Here is a 15,898-nt window from a genome sequence, read left to right on the forward strand (position 1 = left end):
GCACATTAAAGGATTATAAAAGGAGTGTTTGCCACATCCCCTTTACACTCCTGACTTTATTCAAAGTGATTCCCACATGTTTCGTCCATTAAAGGAGTTCCTAGGAGGCCAGTGATTCAGACATAAACATGCAGTCTGATTATGGTTCCAGCATACTAAGAAAACTTTTTGCCTTGATGGTACCGAAACACTAGGAAAATGCTAGGATAAGTACATTAGTGTGGCAGGAAATTTTTATAAAGAAAGATAATCTACTCTCTTAGGCCTTGTTCACACGGGCGTTAAAATCGAGCGTTTTTTTCCGTTCGTAGCGTCCGGTGAGCGCGAATCAAGCGGTGAGTGTTTTCTACACATAGGAGTCAATGAGAGTGTTTACACGGGCTTTGGTGACGTGCGTTTGTCCGGCTGTGCGTTTATACGGCTTTAAAAAAACATTGCATGCAGCTTTTTCTTGGCGTTCAAAACCCAACGAACGCAAGGAAACCGCTTATACTGTTGTTCGTTTTCTGCGCGTTCATTTTACGCTTCGGAGGATCGGATATATCCCATGATCCTACATGCTATACATAGGGAAATGCGGAAAAGGGCAAAATAAAATAAAATAATTGTTAAAAACCTTACGCAGAAATTTTCGCCTGTTTTTTAAACCACAAAAAAACCTTCCTTTAATCCGACGTTGTGCAGTCAGAGAGTGAACCCGGTAGCGGCGTATGAACCCTATTGCGACTTTCATATCCAGTTCCCGACACCCTGCCCCCACAGATTAACACACAAACTACAGTTGGGGCTGCAGGCTGACGTTAGACAGAGACAAACGAACGCCGGTGTAGAAGTCAATTAAGCGCCACTACAAAACGCAACGTTAACGTCTAGGACGTTCAGAGCACGTTTGTTTATCCAAAAACTTAATGCCCGTGTGAACAAAGCCTTACTCTTATCACTATGTTTTGTTGTGATGTGTGTACAAGAAAAATCAGGGATCTTTAAGTGATGGCACGTCAGGGACCATTAGGGAATCACTAAAATAAAAACTCAAAATAGGAGTCATGACCAAAAGAAACCTTGTCCACCACTTCACACAATATTGAGTACATTACATTTAGCGGACGCCCCTATCCGAAGCAACTTACATTTTTATCTCATTATACATCTAAGCGGTTGAGGGCCTTGCTCAAAGGCCCAACAGGGACAACTTGGTGGTCGTGGGATTTGAACCTGGGACCTTCTGAACCGTATGCCTTAACCACTGAGCTACCCCTGGCATGTTGACCAACCAGGGAGAAGCCAGTTGGACCATTATAGATGTGGATAACAAGTTTGGGTTTAAAGCACACCATGAGTATCTCAACTTTGAGATTCAATGCCAGACAAAATTATGTAACGGTCCATTGTGTGAACTGTGACAATAGAAGGCTACCTGCAATTAAGACATATGCCGCCCATTTTGAACAACTAATTCATGAGAAACAACCCAAGGCAGAACAGACTGACCTTGGGGAGCTGTACATGATTCACAACTCTATACCCTTGAACAACAGGGACATATGTGGTTAAAGTCAAGGACAAAGACAAGAAAGAGAATGAGGACAAGTGCATGATGGCTAGTATAATGGCAGAGGACAAGGACACTGGGGAAAAGATTGCCGAATGGAAAAACAAAGCAACAACTCATTCCAAACTCATTCCACAACTCCCAAAAAATAAATATATTAAAGTAATTAGTACAAATTATAAAGTAGAAATAAAACAAACTATCCTGCACTTTAACTTTGAAAAAAGAAAAAATGAATAGACAGATAAGTGTTTCCACGCTGTGTTTGTGTGCGCGCGCACGTGTGTGTGTGTGTGTGTGTGTGAAGCTAAAGTAAGAGAAGAGAAGGAATGACCCCCTTCCTTCTCTTCCCTCTCGTCTTACACAATTACCCTTTCTTCTCTCTTATTTGAGAGAAGAGAGGACTATTGTGTGGGACGACTTTCACAAGCACACTAACAAAAACACTGTCTCATCAGGAAAATTAACAAGGAGCATCTCTAATGACACTTGAGATTGAGAATCGCGACCGAGCCCTGTTTCCATTAGTGTGTGTGTGTGTGTGTGTGTTTCTTTTGCTTTACACGCACACACACGTGTTATATGAACAGTTCACGTGTGTGAAAGGACAACTTCTATACACACAGACACACACATATAAACACCAAATAAAATGTTTAAGTGCACACACATCGTCACAGTGTTATAGTAAACAGTACACGTGCACACAGATGTTGATTTTATGAGTAAGAGCACTAAGACCGAGTAGTGGAGACAGTTACCCACAATTCTGCAGCGGATGTGAGAGAAACACCATTGGCTCAGTTGTGATCACATGATGCTCGGCGTCAAAACAAGAAGTCCTTGAATACTCGGTACTCTACATGATACCACGTAAGACTTGCTCGTTTAGTCAAATGTTTTTGCTTGCGAAACGCTCAAAAATCGTGTTACTCACAATCTGACGTCCCACTGTATGTGTGTGTAGTGTGTGTAGGTGATGTCATAAACGTGAATTTTGCAAATGACCCAAAATATCTGACCTCCTGTTGAGTTGAGCCCATGACATGCATTGTTCAGCTCAATAAGATCTAGAAGTGTATGGGGATATAGACGTTATGACATGTATATGTTTAAGTGTGTATACGTTATGTGGCGAAAACTCCTGTAAAGGACCTGAGCTAGCTCAGGGCCCAGACTTGCAGGCACCCTAATGACAGCTAATTCCAACCTGTGTGTCAATCTTTTTGAGTTTTTAAGCATATTATGAACCCCAAAAGGGCTCAGAAAAAAATGGTAAAAATATATAGTTGCAAGCAACGATAAGTGAGTCCAAGCACCCTGCGTCATCGCCACCCGGGCACACCAGAAAACAGCTGGCACTGTGGGCACATGTATTTAAAGGAGATATCCCAATACAATATAATTTTTAGAAAAGGAGGAATGTTTAAGCCTCCAAAAAGCCCCAGATGCTAAAAAAAAAAAATCACACTATGATGTATCTCAATTTGATGTCACTCAATGTGATGTCCTATTGAAATTTTGCATCCGTAATGTCTTGAGATGTGTGTGTACGTGTAATTTATGAGTGTGTTTGTGTGTGTGCATGCTGCGAGTTTTTTGGCGATCGTATGAATTCCGTAGGAGGAGTACATCAAAATCCCCTGGGTATGTCTTGAAAATGACCCAAAATAACTAACTTCCTGTTGAGTAGAGCCATGACATGCAGTGCAAAAGTTGTTCAGGTCAATAGGCTCCAAATGCATGCCGGGTTTTGTGTGCATATGTGTGTGTGTATGAGCTATACAGCAAAATCTTGAGGGCCCATGCCACGCCCGGAGCCCAGACTCGCAGGTGTCCTAATGGCTGCAGATTCCAACCCGTCTGCCAATTTTTAGGACTTTTAGAGTATAATTTAATTTACATAAAAATTAATTTTGCCATCTGGGATAATGGAATTCCCATGAAGTTATCATTCACTCCAGACTCCAGAGGAAAGAATTCACAGCTAATATTTTTATATACCTTCGTTTGCGCACAGTTGCATTGTTATTAAGGAACATTGTTTGGCTTTAGTCGAATGCAGCATAAAACAAAATCAGAAACAAGCTAAATGTAATAAATATAATTAATAACTATCCCTAAGATTAAAGAATAGATTTTTTTGTGTTTGTATGGTCATGTGGCCACATGTGTTTTTTTATTATGTAACACTTATTAAATGACTGATTTGAGGGAAGTAGCCCAGTAACAATTCACTCTATCCCACATATGTTGATTGCAGTCGTGATCTGTTACATTTTACAAAGAATGCATAATTTTAATATTAAACATTTTTTGCGAGCATAATTTATTCCCGAAGCATGCTTGCAAATCAAATCATTCATATATCAAATCAAATTTCCCCATAAGAAATAACGGAAACTCTGATGATTTGTTCCACAACGTAAAAATATTTATAATACAAAATGTAAAAAAATAATGTATACAAAAAATAAATAAATAAAATAAAATAATTAATAAAATAAAATAAAACAAATTAACCTAAACATTTTCTTAGAAAAGAATCCCGTTGTATGTTTGTGCACGACCTCGCTCGTGTAACAAGTTAAAAAAGAAAAATCAAATATTGCTTATCTTGCAAAACACTCATAGACCAAGTTACTCGCAATCCAAGTTTTCACTGTAAATCTAAAAAGTGGGGTACAGGAGCCCTATCTTGAGAAGCACTCAAGAAGGGAGTGGGCTTGACTGGAAGACAAATAAGAATCAGTGTATCATGAGGACAAAACATATTAAATAAATAGCAGCAAGAAAGGAGCATGCCTAGTACCTGTCATATACATTCAACAACCAGTTGAGGCACATGTCCACACAAAGTGGGATATTGATGAGTACTGACTGCTCCTCTTCCAGCCTCTCATACAGAGCAGTGAGGGTGTGTATCACCTCGACCACATCCATTGTGTATTCATTATGTTGCAGGTCCTGCTCTCTGAATACCTCTGCTACGCTGGTCAGTTTCAGCAAGTCCACTAGAGAGAACCACACACAGACAAACACATGCCATACACATAAAAACTACTTACATTGTAAATCTTGAAAAAGTCAATTAGTGAATATTATGTGCATGAAGTGTAAGCTAATAAAATTGTTCTTTCCTTAAAGTAATTTTTCTGTTCCATTACAGTCAGGTCTATAAATTTAAGTCTGTTCAGTGATGTCATGCCTAATTTAATATGATGATGAAATTATATAGCGTGAGAGTAGCTAAAAGGCTTTCAGCCATTAAGAGACAGTGGCAGGTCTTTTAGCCTTTTTGTTCACAGCAAGATAGTACACTATATGACAGAGTTACTAAAACAGCACTTATTTAATTAATTATCCTAATGACAAGGACAAATACAGAGCAAGGTGTTAGAAAAGAAAGAGAACAGAAGAATGTGAGAATGGATAAGATCATTCCTCCTCAACACAAGCAGGTATAAGAAGAAAATAGACAACTGTCTCAGTAGCCCACTAAGTGTTTACTTATGCAGAATTATTAAACCCTAAAAGGGATTCAAGGGAAGGCAATTAGGCAACTGTGAAAGAAACTATTCTACTATGCTCTGGACGTATGCGTGGCAGGAGGCCCAGGATAAGATGATCTGCTCTACACCTTATAGGGAAAGGCTCCATATGAAATAAAAAACCTAAGTCTGGTAGTCCTGACAGAATAAAACAGAATGTAATCTATGTAAGTGCAATAACTGTTCATCTTAATAAAGCAGCATGAACTTTACTGAGAGACAAAGGGAAGCAAACGTTTCACCATGCACACATACATCTTAGAGCTTTCTGCACTCGCCGTAGCTTCATGGCCGTCCGGTATGCTGAGAACTTGATGTTGTTCAGGTCCGCTTTGAGAAAAGTAAAGTCCAGGTTAAAGAGAGAAAGATTATGTAATTAGGATTATAAGAAACTGGCTATACCAATTGGCTAAGAATCTCTCTCTAGTTCACATATAAAATGCTATACATGACTTTTTTGAAATGCATGTGGCATAGTAGCTGACACCAACAGTGTTTTGGGTTCTCTGTGTCAGTACAAATTTCCACCTACAGAGAATGGTCTGCCTTTTAATATATTTATTAATAGTAATAGATGTAGTCATATTTGGAGAAGTATCTCAGTGGTCAAGTAGGCTTTAATGAATTCAACAAAATAAAACATTTTCTGTTGTGTGTTTCAGGAGCAGTACATAAAAATAAAAGAAATTCAGTTGTCCTACCTAGTGCTTGAAACAACTCTGTCATCTTTGGATGGTCCCAGCAGGTCGTCTGTGCCTGGTGGCTATAGCAGATAACAGAAAAAATTGAGGCAAAAGCATTACAACATAAGAAAAAAACATTACAATATTGCGATTTTGACTCCTGAGGTAGATGTCTGTGTATTAAAGAGCCCTAAGTGGCCTTGTTCTCCAGGTGGGAAGGATGGCATTATTCTCTCATGTCAATTAGTGTGACAGAAAATGTGTAGAAAATGGCAGTTAGTGGTTCCTCCAACTGTGTTTAGCTGCCTTGTGACCTAGCATGAGTAACGATTAGAAAAAGTTGCATGCAATATCCTTAACTTTCCTAGATAGTGCACATGATGTTCATTTGGTACGGCTAAACTGCTGCTTCTTTTTCTCTATACCTAATAAAACAGCAACAAAATTTATATTCCTTAAATTAATAATGGAAACAAATAAAAGCACAAGCTAGCCCAGAGCAGATAGTTTGTCAGATACCCTCGGGCCATTTGCTTGTGCATCGTTACCTGAAAAAAACTTATACTGATCAGGGGGTAACAAATTCCATCTGTTCTTTCGTACTATGGCCCACATGCACAACCCACCACACGCTTAAAGGTGTCACTTGCCATGACTATAGACTGTGATGAATTTAGTGAATAAAATACTACAGTGGAGATGTGTTGATGGATCCCAAATGTGAATACAAAACAGAAATCATATTTTATAAACTAAGTAGCATCAATAATCCAAGCAGAGCAGAGAGGTCAAGTGTCTTAGAAAAAAATATGCTACTAGTCATGAGTCACTGATGTCACAAGTGAGGCTCGATTGACTGAAATCTATGGGAACAGAAAAGGGCTGTAAAACAAAGCAGACTAGCTAACAATCACTTAGTGTGGTTTAAATAGTATTCATATATAAAAACAAAAATCGTCTTTACCAGAAAACAGTAATTGAGCTTTTATGGTTACACTTTCTTCTCTCTCTTGCCTGACAACCTGACATCTTTTATTCCTGTTTTGTTGCATGGCTGCCACTGTATGCTGAATACAGATGGGTCCCAGCTAAACTTACTTGATGTAGTATGGCACTTTGTTTGGGGATATAGCACGCTCCCAAGGTATCTGTACTGAGCCTGCAGAGAAAGAGGAATAGATTGTTGATTTCTTCTAGGTGCAGTTCAACATGTAAACTGTTTACATAAGGGTAACTAGACAATGAATACTGATGTAAAAAGAACTATATGTAGCAGTAAAGCTCTCCTAAGACTAGAATTTAGTTTTAAAGTTCAGCTGTGTTAGAAAATTGGGGGCATCGTTTACATATACACAGGCTAAAGCATTTCCATTTATAATTCTATCCAACTTTACACATTTCATGTTATCTGCCATTTCCTGGGTTTGTCATATAGCGGAGACAGCTGCAGGTAAAGAACAAGAAATTATTTTATGCAACAATTACAGTATTTAGCCTATAGTTGCTTAGCTATTCAATTATAGTTTAAAAGATTTATAACACTTATTTTTACTCTGTATAACTTTGAGATTTTTCAGTGACCAAAATAAGTTATATTTGGGGTGGAATTTCTGTTGAAAATAATAGTTCACCTGTTCTTCTGAATACAGTAAAACGTAGCGTTCTGCAAGACGAGCAAAGAATTGTAATAAATCTTGACTTGGAAAACGAACAAGTCTTGGTTAACGAGTATCAAGTATAATGAATTACGCATGTGCTTCTTGTTTTGATGCCAAGTGTCACGTGATCACAACTGAGCCAGCAGTTTTTCTCTCTCTTGCGCTCCGGAATTGTGGGTAATCGTCTCCCCTGCTGGGTCTGAACGTCTCTTATTGGTACAATCAACAACAATTACTGTTTACTATAACACTGTACAGCGCACGTAATGAATAAAGCAAAAGCAAGTCTAATTAGAGAGTACACTGTGCCCCACACACTGTATGATTAAACTCCAAACAAAATTGCGATTTTCATTGTCCTTTGTCTGAGGACTGTATTTTTAGAATTTTACTCCAATTTTTCTAAGAAGTTGGTAGCTACTGTAAGGCAGCTGTCTGAGGTGAGGGTGTGTAAAATACTTGAACTGAGAACTCAGTATGATAGAGCAACCAGAGTCCTTTCACATTAATTTACAGCTCAGCAGCGTTCAAATATAGATTTTGTAAAGACTGATTGTATAGCATAGTTGGTCGAAGAAGGAGAGGAGGAAGGCGTGTTCGAAAGCAGAAAGAGAAGAGGAAAGGCAAGAGTTTAGGAGTGATAGTAGGGACTTTAAATGCTGGGTCCCTACTATCACTCCTATCCACAAATTGTTTTACCATGGTGTAAAATAAATGAGTAGGAGTTATTCTAAAAGAGAAGTTTGTAAAGAATGTTCTAGAGGTGAACAGAGTATCAGATAGGGTGATGAGTCTGAAGCTGGAAATTGAAGGGATAATGTTCAATGTTGTTAGTGGTTATGCCCCACAGGTAGGCTGTGAGTTAGAAGAGAAGGAGAAATTTTGGAGTGAGTTATATGAAGTGATGTAGAGCATCCCCCGAGGTGAGAGAGTGGTAATTGGTGCAGACTTCAATGGACATGTTGGGGAAGGGAACAGAGGTGATGAAAATGTGATGGGCAGGTTTGGTCTTCAGGACAGGAATGTAGAAGAAAAGATGGTGGTGGACTTTGCACCGCAGCAAGATGGAATACATTTGTGTGAATGATAGGGACCCAAGAGAAACAGTGAGGGCGCAGAGGTAAAGAAGGTGCAGTATTTTTAGTACTTAGGGTCAACGGTCCAGAGCAACGGAGAGTGTTCAAAGGAGGTGAAGAGGCGGGTACAGGCAGGTTGGAATGGGTGGGAAAAAGTGTCAGGTGTGTTGTGAAATTGAGGTGTGTTGTGCGATAAAAGAGTATCAGCGAGGATGAAAGGAAAGGTGTACAGGACAGTGGTGAGACCAGCAATGCTCTACAGCTTAGAGACAGTGGCACTGAAGAAAAGACAGGAGGCAGAGCTAGTAGTAGCAGAGCTGAAGATGTTGAGGTTCTCTTTGGAAGTGACAAGGATGGATAGGATCAAGAATGAGTTCATCAGAGGGACAACTTATATTAGATGTTTTGGAGATAAAGTCAGAGAGGCCAGAATGAGGTGGTTTGGACATGTTCAGAGGAGAGTTGTAAATATATCGGGAAAAGGATGCTGAGGTTGGAACTGCCAGGAAGGAGATCTAGAGGAAGACCAAAGAGGAGATTTATGGATGCAGTGAAAGAGGACATGAAGTTAGTTGGTGTAAGAGAAGTGGATGCGGAGGATAGGGTTAGATGGAGGCAAATGATTCGCTGTGACGACCCCTGAAAGAGAGCAGCCGAAAGACAAAGAAGTTTGTATAGCATAGTTCCTGAAAATTAACAATACAGTGCCTTGCAAAAGTATTCACCCCCTCTTGACAATTTTCATGTTTTGTTGCCTCACAACCTGAAAATAAAATGGATTGTTTGAAGATTTGCATCATTTCATTTACAGAACATGCCTACAACTTTAAAGAAGAGTTGAAGGAGAAGTGATTTTATTTTATTGTAAAGCAAACAACAAATAGAAAAATTGTATAACAATTTGCCCCCCTAAAGTCAGTCCTTTTGTAAAGCCACCAGCAATTACTGCTGCAAGTTGTTTTGGATAAGTCTCTTTGAGCTTTTCACATCTTGCCACTGGGATTTTTGCAAAACTACTTCAGCTCGTTCATGTTGGATGGTTTATTAAGAATATCCCTTAATTTAGCATCCATCTTTCCCTTAACCCTTAAACATTTTCACAGCATGATGCTGCCACCACTATGTTTCACTGTGAGGATGTTGTTTTTGACGTGATGGGATGTGTAGGGTTTGTGCCAGACATAGCGTTTTCCTTGGTGGCCTAAAAAGTTACATTTTCATTTCATCTGACCAGAGCACCTTCTTTCATATAGTTGGGGAGTCACCCACATGTCTTTTGGCAAATTTAAAACATGTCTTCTAATTTGTAGCATTAAGTAATGGCTTTTTTCTGGTCACACTTCCACAAAGCCCAGCTCTATGGAGTGTACAGCTTATTGTGATCCCATGCACAGATACACTAGTCTCTGCTATGGAACTCTGCAGCTCCTTCAGGGTTAAATTTGGTCTCTGTGCTGCATCTCTGATTAATGCCCGGTCTGTGAGTTTTGTTGAGCGGCCCTCTCTTGGCAAGTTTGTTGTGGTACCATGTTCTTTCCATTTGAATCACCAACTTAGACTATTTTGTGCAGATCTATTAAATTAAATTAAATTCAGATTTTTAAAAAATGTCATTTCATTTACAGGTTATAATGTAACAAAACATAAAAAATGCCGGGGGGGAGGTTTGCATACTTTTGCAAGGCACTGTAAATATTATTGAAATGCCATGGAAATTTTACATAGCTTATTTTTTATAGCCTTACAATGACTATATATAGAGAGAGATCTGAATCTTAAAACTAACATAAAATTCAGACTTCGGGTCAAAAAAATTACTTATGATGTTTATTGACCGGACCTTTACTCCTGGTATAGAAGGTTAGGATGCATCTGTTCAATATGAATAATGTATAGCCATAGTATACATACATGTATTTAGCATAATTGACTTTCTTATCAAGTCTTCCATGGCATAAGGAATTATTCTATATGCATATACATACAGTAATCTTCTATCCCACAGATCTGAATCTCTAAAGTGGTACCAAATGTGACCCTAATCTATGTTGCTACCTAAATGTTTGCTATTATTTACCATAATTATAAAGTACAGCGCAAATTTCTATTTACTGATTTTAAGTGCTAACTCTGGACCAATCCCACCCCCAACCCAGTGTTCTTACTAGAAAGGAAATGCTGTGATCCTGGGCCAAAGTCCCTGTGGGCATCCTGCAACTGCTTCATGCGTTCTTCTATGGCACCCTAAGGGATAAAAAAGACAGGCAGAAGACAATAGAATAAAAGCAGCCTTAGGGAACAGGTGAAGGAACTGATGTAAAAGACAAATTAAATCCCCAATTAAACTTTGACAGTTTACTCCATGTCCCAACATTCTCTAATCACTTGATGCTAACTTGAGAATTTAGGATACTTAATCTGGCTTTATTTACAAGAAATTGAATTTGTAACATGTAAATGATCTCTTAATACAACAAAACATAAGCAGCCTCAATGGCTAGCAAACCTATTTATGCACAGACAAAAAGCCATTTAAACATCTTGTTCCTCACCTACTGTAGGTATTTCAAGAATCTTTTGAACCTGTCCTGTCCCTATTCAAGTTAATTACCCAGACAGCACACATACAGTACGTATCTCAGATGTCGGCGTCAGAGTGCCACATCTGATAAGCATTAGCGAATCTTATGATTTGTAGTGCTCCATTTTCCTAGCTCATAAAACGTCTCAGCTACGTCGACTTTGGGTCAGCCTGTTTGATGCTAGTGAGTCACTAACCAGATGAATTGCACAGGTGCAGGTTCATGACTAAGGGTTCAGTACTAAAGTCACAGCATAAAAAAATATTTTATGGGAATTGTTAACATCCTTCATCTACCAACAGTTAGCTTAGCTTTAAGGGCTCTAAAGCAAACAGAACCACAAATGTATTTTTTAATGCACACAAATATTTATTTATTTTACATTTACATACAGACCAATGAACCTGCATTCACAAACTGCTTGACATTCTTGAACATGCAATTGTGTTTAAATTTTTGAGGCTTTTCTAAAGTGGTTAGAGGGGATTTTTAAAAGAGCATTCTCTGTACGTAAAATTGAAAGGATGATTGAATGTGATTACACTGCACAGTATGTCAGACAGAATGAACCACAGGTATACTAATTTTAGTAATTTTTAGTCATTTTTAGTCATTTAAGTTATTTTTACATAACTTACCTGTATAGTGCTGCACGATATTAATGTTTCAAAGTGAACAGACTTTGAAACATTAAAATCGTGCAGCACTATACAGGTAAGTTATGTAAAAATATGGTTTTCTACCCTAGTCCTAAAGAACCAGTGAAACGCCCTACACATTTCAAGTTCAAGTTCAAGTAGGCTTTATTGTCATTACAACCATATACAGTTAGTACACAGTGAAACGAAACAACGTTCCTTCAGGACCAAGGTGCTACATGCAACATAAATTTACAACATAAATTAACAGAGACACTAAACTAGCTAACCAAGAGGCCTAGTTAACTGGCTAGCAGAGACAGGACAGAGAGACCTAACATAAATTACAACATAAATTAACAAAAACTAAATTTAAGTATAACTATTTTTACAGACAACATAAAGTGCACGTGCAAATGTGCAATTTTTGTGTATTTTCAGCTCCCAGCACACCTGATTTAACTAATCAGCTAATCAACAGCCTAGAGCAGGAAAATCATTAAAATGTACAGCGCAGGTTGTTATCCACGACCGGAGTTGACAATCATGCATGATGACACATATTAGTTAAATATATTTGAGTTTGGAGGATTTGCATAGTCACACTGCGCAGATATAATGCAGGGTAGACACATTCAATCATGCTTTAAATTTACATACATCTGATTGAAAATGTAGGGGACATCGGATACTAGAGAATGCCTTTGTGTATCAGTTAGGGAAGTCTCAAAAATCCACTGACAAATGCAGGGATATTCATAAAAGTTGAGCGGCTTGTTGAGCAGGTTCATCAGTCTGTCAATAAATGTAAAATAAAAAATATTTGTGTGTACACTAAAAATATATTTGTAGAGAGACATTTGTATGTAAATCATAAAATTTATTTGTCATATATCATGATTAACATGTCACAATAATGTCACTTTTATTTTTGAACTAAGAAACTGACATGACTCCACATTATGTAACTTACTGCTCACAAAGCAACAACAAATCATATAGGCTTTGCGACTCTCTATAGCATAAGATTTAGACATCCAAAGAAAAAAAAAACTCTTAATCTAAATAAAAAAGTAATGTACTTATTACTTTTTTTTCTTCTGCCTCTTACAAGCCATCATCCAAACTATTTTTTTCTGTTTCTCTTTTTACTCCTACTGTTTCTGCGCTCCATCTTGTGCTGGAGTTCTTTTTGATGGCATTCAGTCTGATATTAAAGTTTAACTTAAATTGTGTCTCCTAATTACACACTTAAAATTAGAAGGCTGTTTTTGGATGTCAGTATTCTATTTCGCACTAGACAGTAAGGCCCCCATTTGACGAGCCGAATGTGCTTCTGAATTTAGACTGATGCAAATTTGTTCTGACCACTAAAAAGTAACAGCTGCTTCTGTATGAATTCTAACATGGTCATCAGTGTTGTTATTATCCGGAGGAAAATTGGAGCATGTTCAAAATTCACTGCTGCCCCCTTCTGACATTAACACCTCGTTAATGCCTTAGTATTAAATCATAAGTGGAATTTTAGAGTCATTATTTATTTATTTAATTTTGGGGGGGATTTTGCCTGATTTTCTTCCTAGTCATATCTAATTCTTTCCTGTCACTACAGGCTCCCACATTCAGGCTACTACGATCATTCAGTCGGGAGGGACGAAGACTATCATTCCTCTAAACTACGTGACGCCACCGAACGCATCCTGCTCGTTCATGCACTTTTGGACTGGCATAACACACTTAGAGGACAGCACTATTCACTCTTTCTGCTTGCGTGAGCTCATAGATGCCCCTGATTAGCTGTAGACCTGTGATTAATGTGGGAGCATTAACTGCCTCCCATTTCACCCCACTGAGAGAACTCGGCCCACAGCTGCGAGAGGCTACAGCATCACCCGGGTATCAAAGCAGCGATCTCTGGAACATAGGACAAGCTCTTTACCACTGCGCCACTTGGGGAAATATCAAGTCATTATTGATTTTATTCCTATAAGTCCTTATCAGTTTTTATCACCTCCATACCTGTTTGGTAGCAGTCGGCAGACAAAATCTTTGTATTAAATGTAGATGAAAGTAATTACAAAATTAACAAAGTAATATTTTAAGGAAAACAGTCATGATCAAACACAGTTGAAAGATATATTAAATGTTGCACATTAAAAATGTTTTAATCTAAAATGTCTGATTTGATCATTCCTGTTAATTTATATTTTAAGGAAAACAGTCATGATCAAAAACAGTTGAAAGATATATTACATGTTGCATAATAAAAATGTTTTAATCTAAAATGTCTGTGATTTGATCATTCCTGTTAATTTCATACTACAGTCTGATGACAAATTTACCATTTCATTTTTATTCCTAAAATATGCATTGCATTACTGGAAGCTTGGAGTGAGATTTTAAAAATAAGGGCATGGTTTTGCATGCACACGCCCGCAACGCCCCCAGTGCGCACACACAATACACCTTATACTTATTATAACTTTATTAGGATAAAGAAAATTACAACATCTACATTGCGTTCAGTCATGTCAATGAAACACAGAACAGTGCATCACTATTTATATTTAAGGGATAACACACTTAATTGGGAGAAAATCCTACAGAACACATGCAATATTATGTGTAATGTATGATGGCTCCTGTCTACACTTGCACTGCTGAAGCTCAGAATCAAGTCACAAAATAAAATATAGAAATAAAAACAGAAATAAAAAATATTTAAAAATACTGTATATACACGCATTTAACTGTGCAGTCAAACAAAGTGACACTAGGGATGAAAACTACCCCAGTGAAAAAGAAAATACACTTTAGTGTATTACAAATATATTGGAATCCTCGATAGTAAATATACTAACGAAAAATTGTACCATCAGTTAATATTTCCTCCTGAGACCCAGCAATTCATTTTTGTCCTCTGTGGGGGACATGATACTATGGTCTTTATTTCGAACACCATGCATGTAGTATGTTTGTTTCCTAATGTACTGTAAAGAGGACATATTGGGCTTTCTATTAATGTCACACAAGTGGGGGTGTGGCCAACAGATCACATGTTCTGTCATTCTAAATTGGCGGCGATTGCAGCAAGCCCATTCTATGGCAGTATGAGGTTTAAGTGATCAATTTTTTAAATACAGCATGTAGTTATTTTTTCTTATAATATTGTTTAACTTAAGATAATTTAAGATTTTAACTACATTGTATTACAATTTTATAAGAGCATGTTAATTTTAAGCCTTTCAAAATACACATTTTTCTCCATGTCCTTTGTAGGGGACAGTGGGACTTGCTTTATCCCATTTTCAACCCTTGCCCTCAAATACACTAAGTTTCATATGTATTGGGCAGGAAAGACAATGCCATTACAGAAAGACCATTACTGCCAATGTGATAACCAGGGACAGATTTTTTTAAACTTCGCCAGTCCATCAAATTACCTTGCCATCCTGGATGACCAGAAAAAAGAGGATGCTCTTTGGAAGGTCAAGTATCTTTTAAACAGAAACCAACAGTCAATAAGGCTGCCTCAATTGATCAAGGTTCCTTAAAGCTGGCAAAGATGAGCAAATGATTCCTTTTACAGGTCAGTGTCCTGTCTGGGAAACCAAATCTCACAGGTCGCAGGGCCTTTGTGTTTGCCAGTGCCAGTGGTTTGGTGCTTTATTTTAGTCTACAGGAGTCAAAACACATTTTAAGTTAAGCTGGTGGAGATTGGAAGAAATGCTGTTGTTTGCATGGCGGGGTCCCTACCAGGAGGATCACACCAATACCTACACCAGTATTTCACATCTATTAAAGTGCTGGATCGCTTAAAGGAGTCTTCATCTTTTTTAGATCTGTAAGTCTGTAAGTGACAATGAACAGAAGAGAGGCGCATCAGAGATAAGAGTCAGGAAAAACTCAGAGATTGCTATAACAAAACAAAGTGGACCACATGATCAGCCTCTATCCAATGTCTAGGTAATGCACAAGGAAATGGACTGTCCACACCATCCTATTTTGCTTTGAACTGGCTTCCACAAACAGTTGGATCCAGTACAGATCAAACCACCAGGCCTTTGTTTTGTGTACATATGCACTGTATCTTATTAGGGCCCAAGCACTATGACATTAGCACTATGTCATCATAGTGTGTGAAGAGCCCTATGGTTT

General features: G+C 38.0%; 1 protein-coding gene across 1 annotated transcript in view; it reads right to left on the bottom strand.

The window, feature by feature from the left end:
- drp2 (dystrophin related protein 2) overlaps positions 1-15,898 on the bottom strand; it is a 205,699-nt gene that overhangs the window by 140,682 nt on the left and 49,119 nt on the right. The window contains exons 7-11 of the mRNA XM_053506582.1: positions 10,686-10,764; positions 6,885-6,945; positions 5,805-5,866; positions 5,359-5,433; positions 4,365-4,566 (exon numbers count right to left, since the gene is read on the bottom strand). Coding sequence (XP_053362557.1) covers positions 4,365-4,566; positions 5,359-5,433; positions 5,805-5,866; positions 6,885-6,945; positions 10,686-10,764 — 479 coding nt within the window. The remainder of the gene's footprint in view (positions 1-4,364; positions 4,567-5,358; positions 5,434-5,804; positions 5,867-6,884; positions 6,946-10,685; positions 10,765-15,898) is intronic.

Source organism: Clarias gariepinus, chromosome 10 (genome assembly GCF_024256425.1).
Source record: "Clarias gariepinus isolate MV-2021 ecotype Netherlands chromosome 10, CGAR_prim_01v2, whole genome shotgun sequence".
NCBI lineage: Eukaryota > Metazoa > Chordata > Actinopteri > Siluriformes > Clariidae > Clarias > Clarias gariepinus.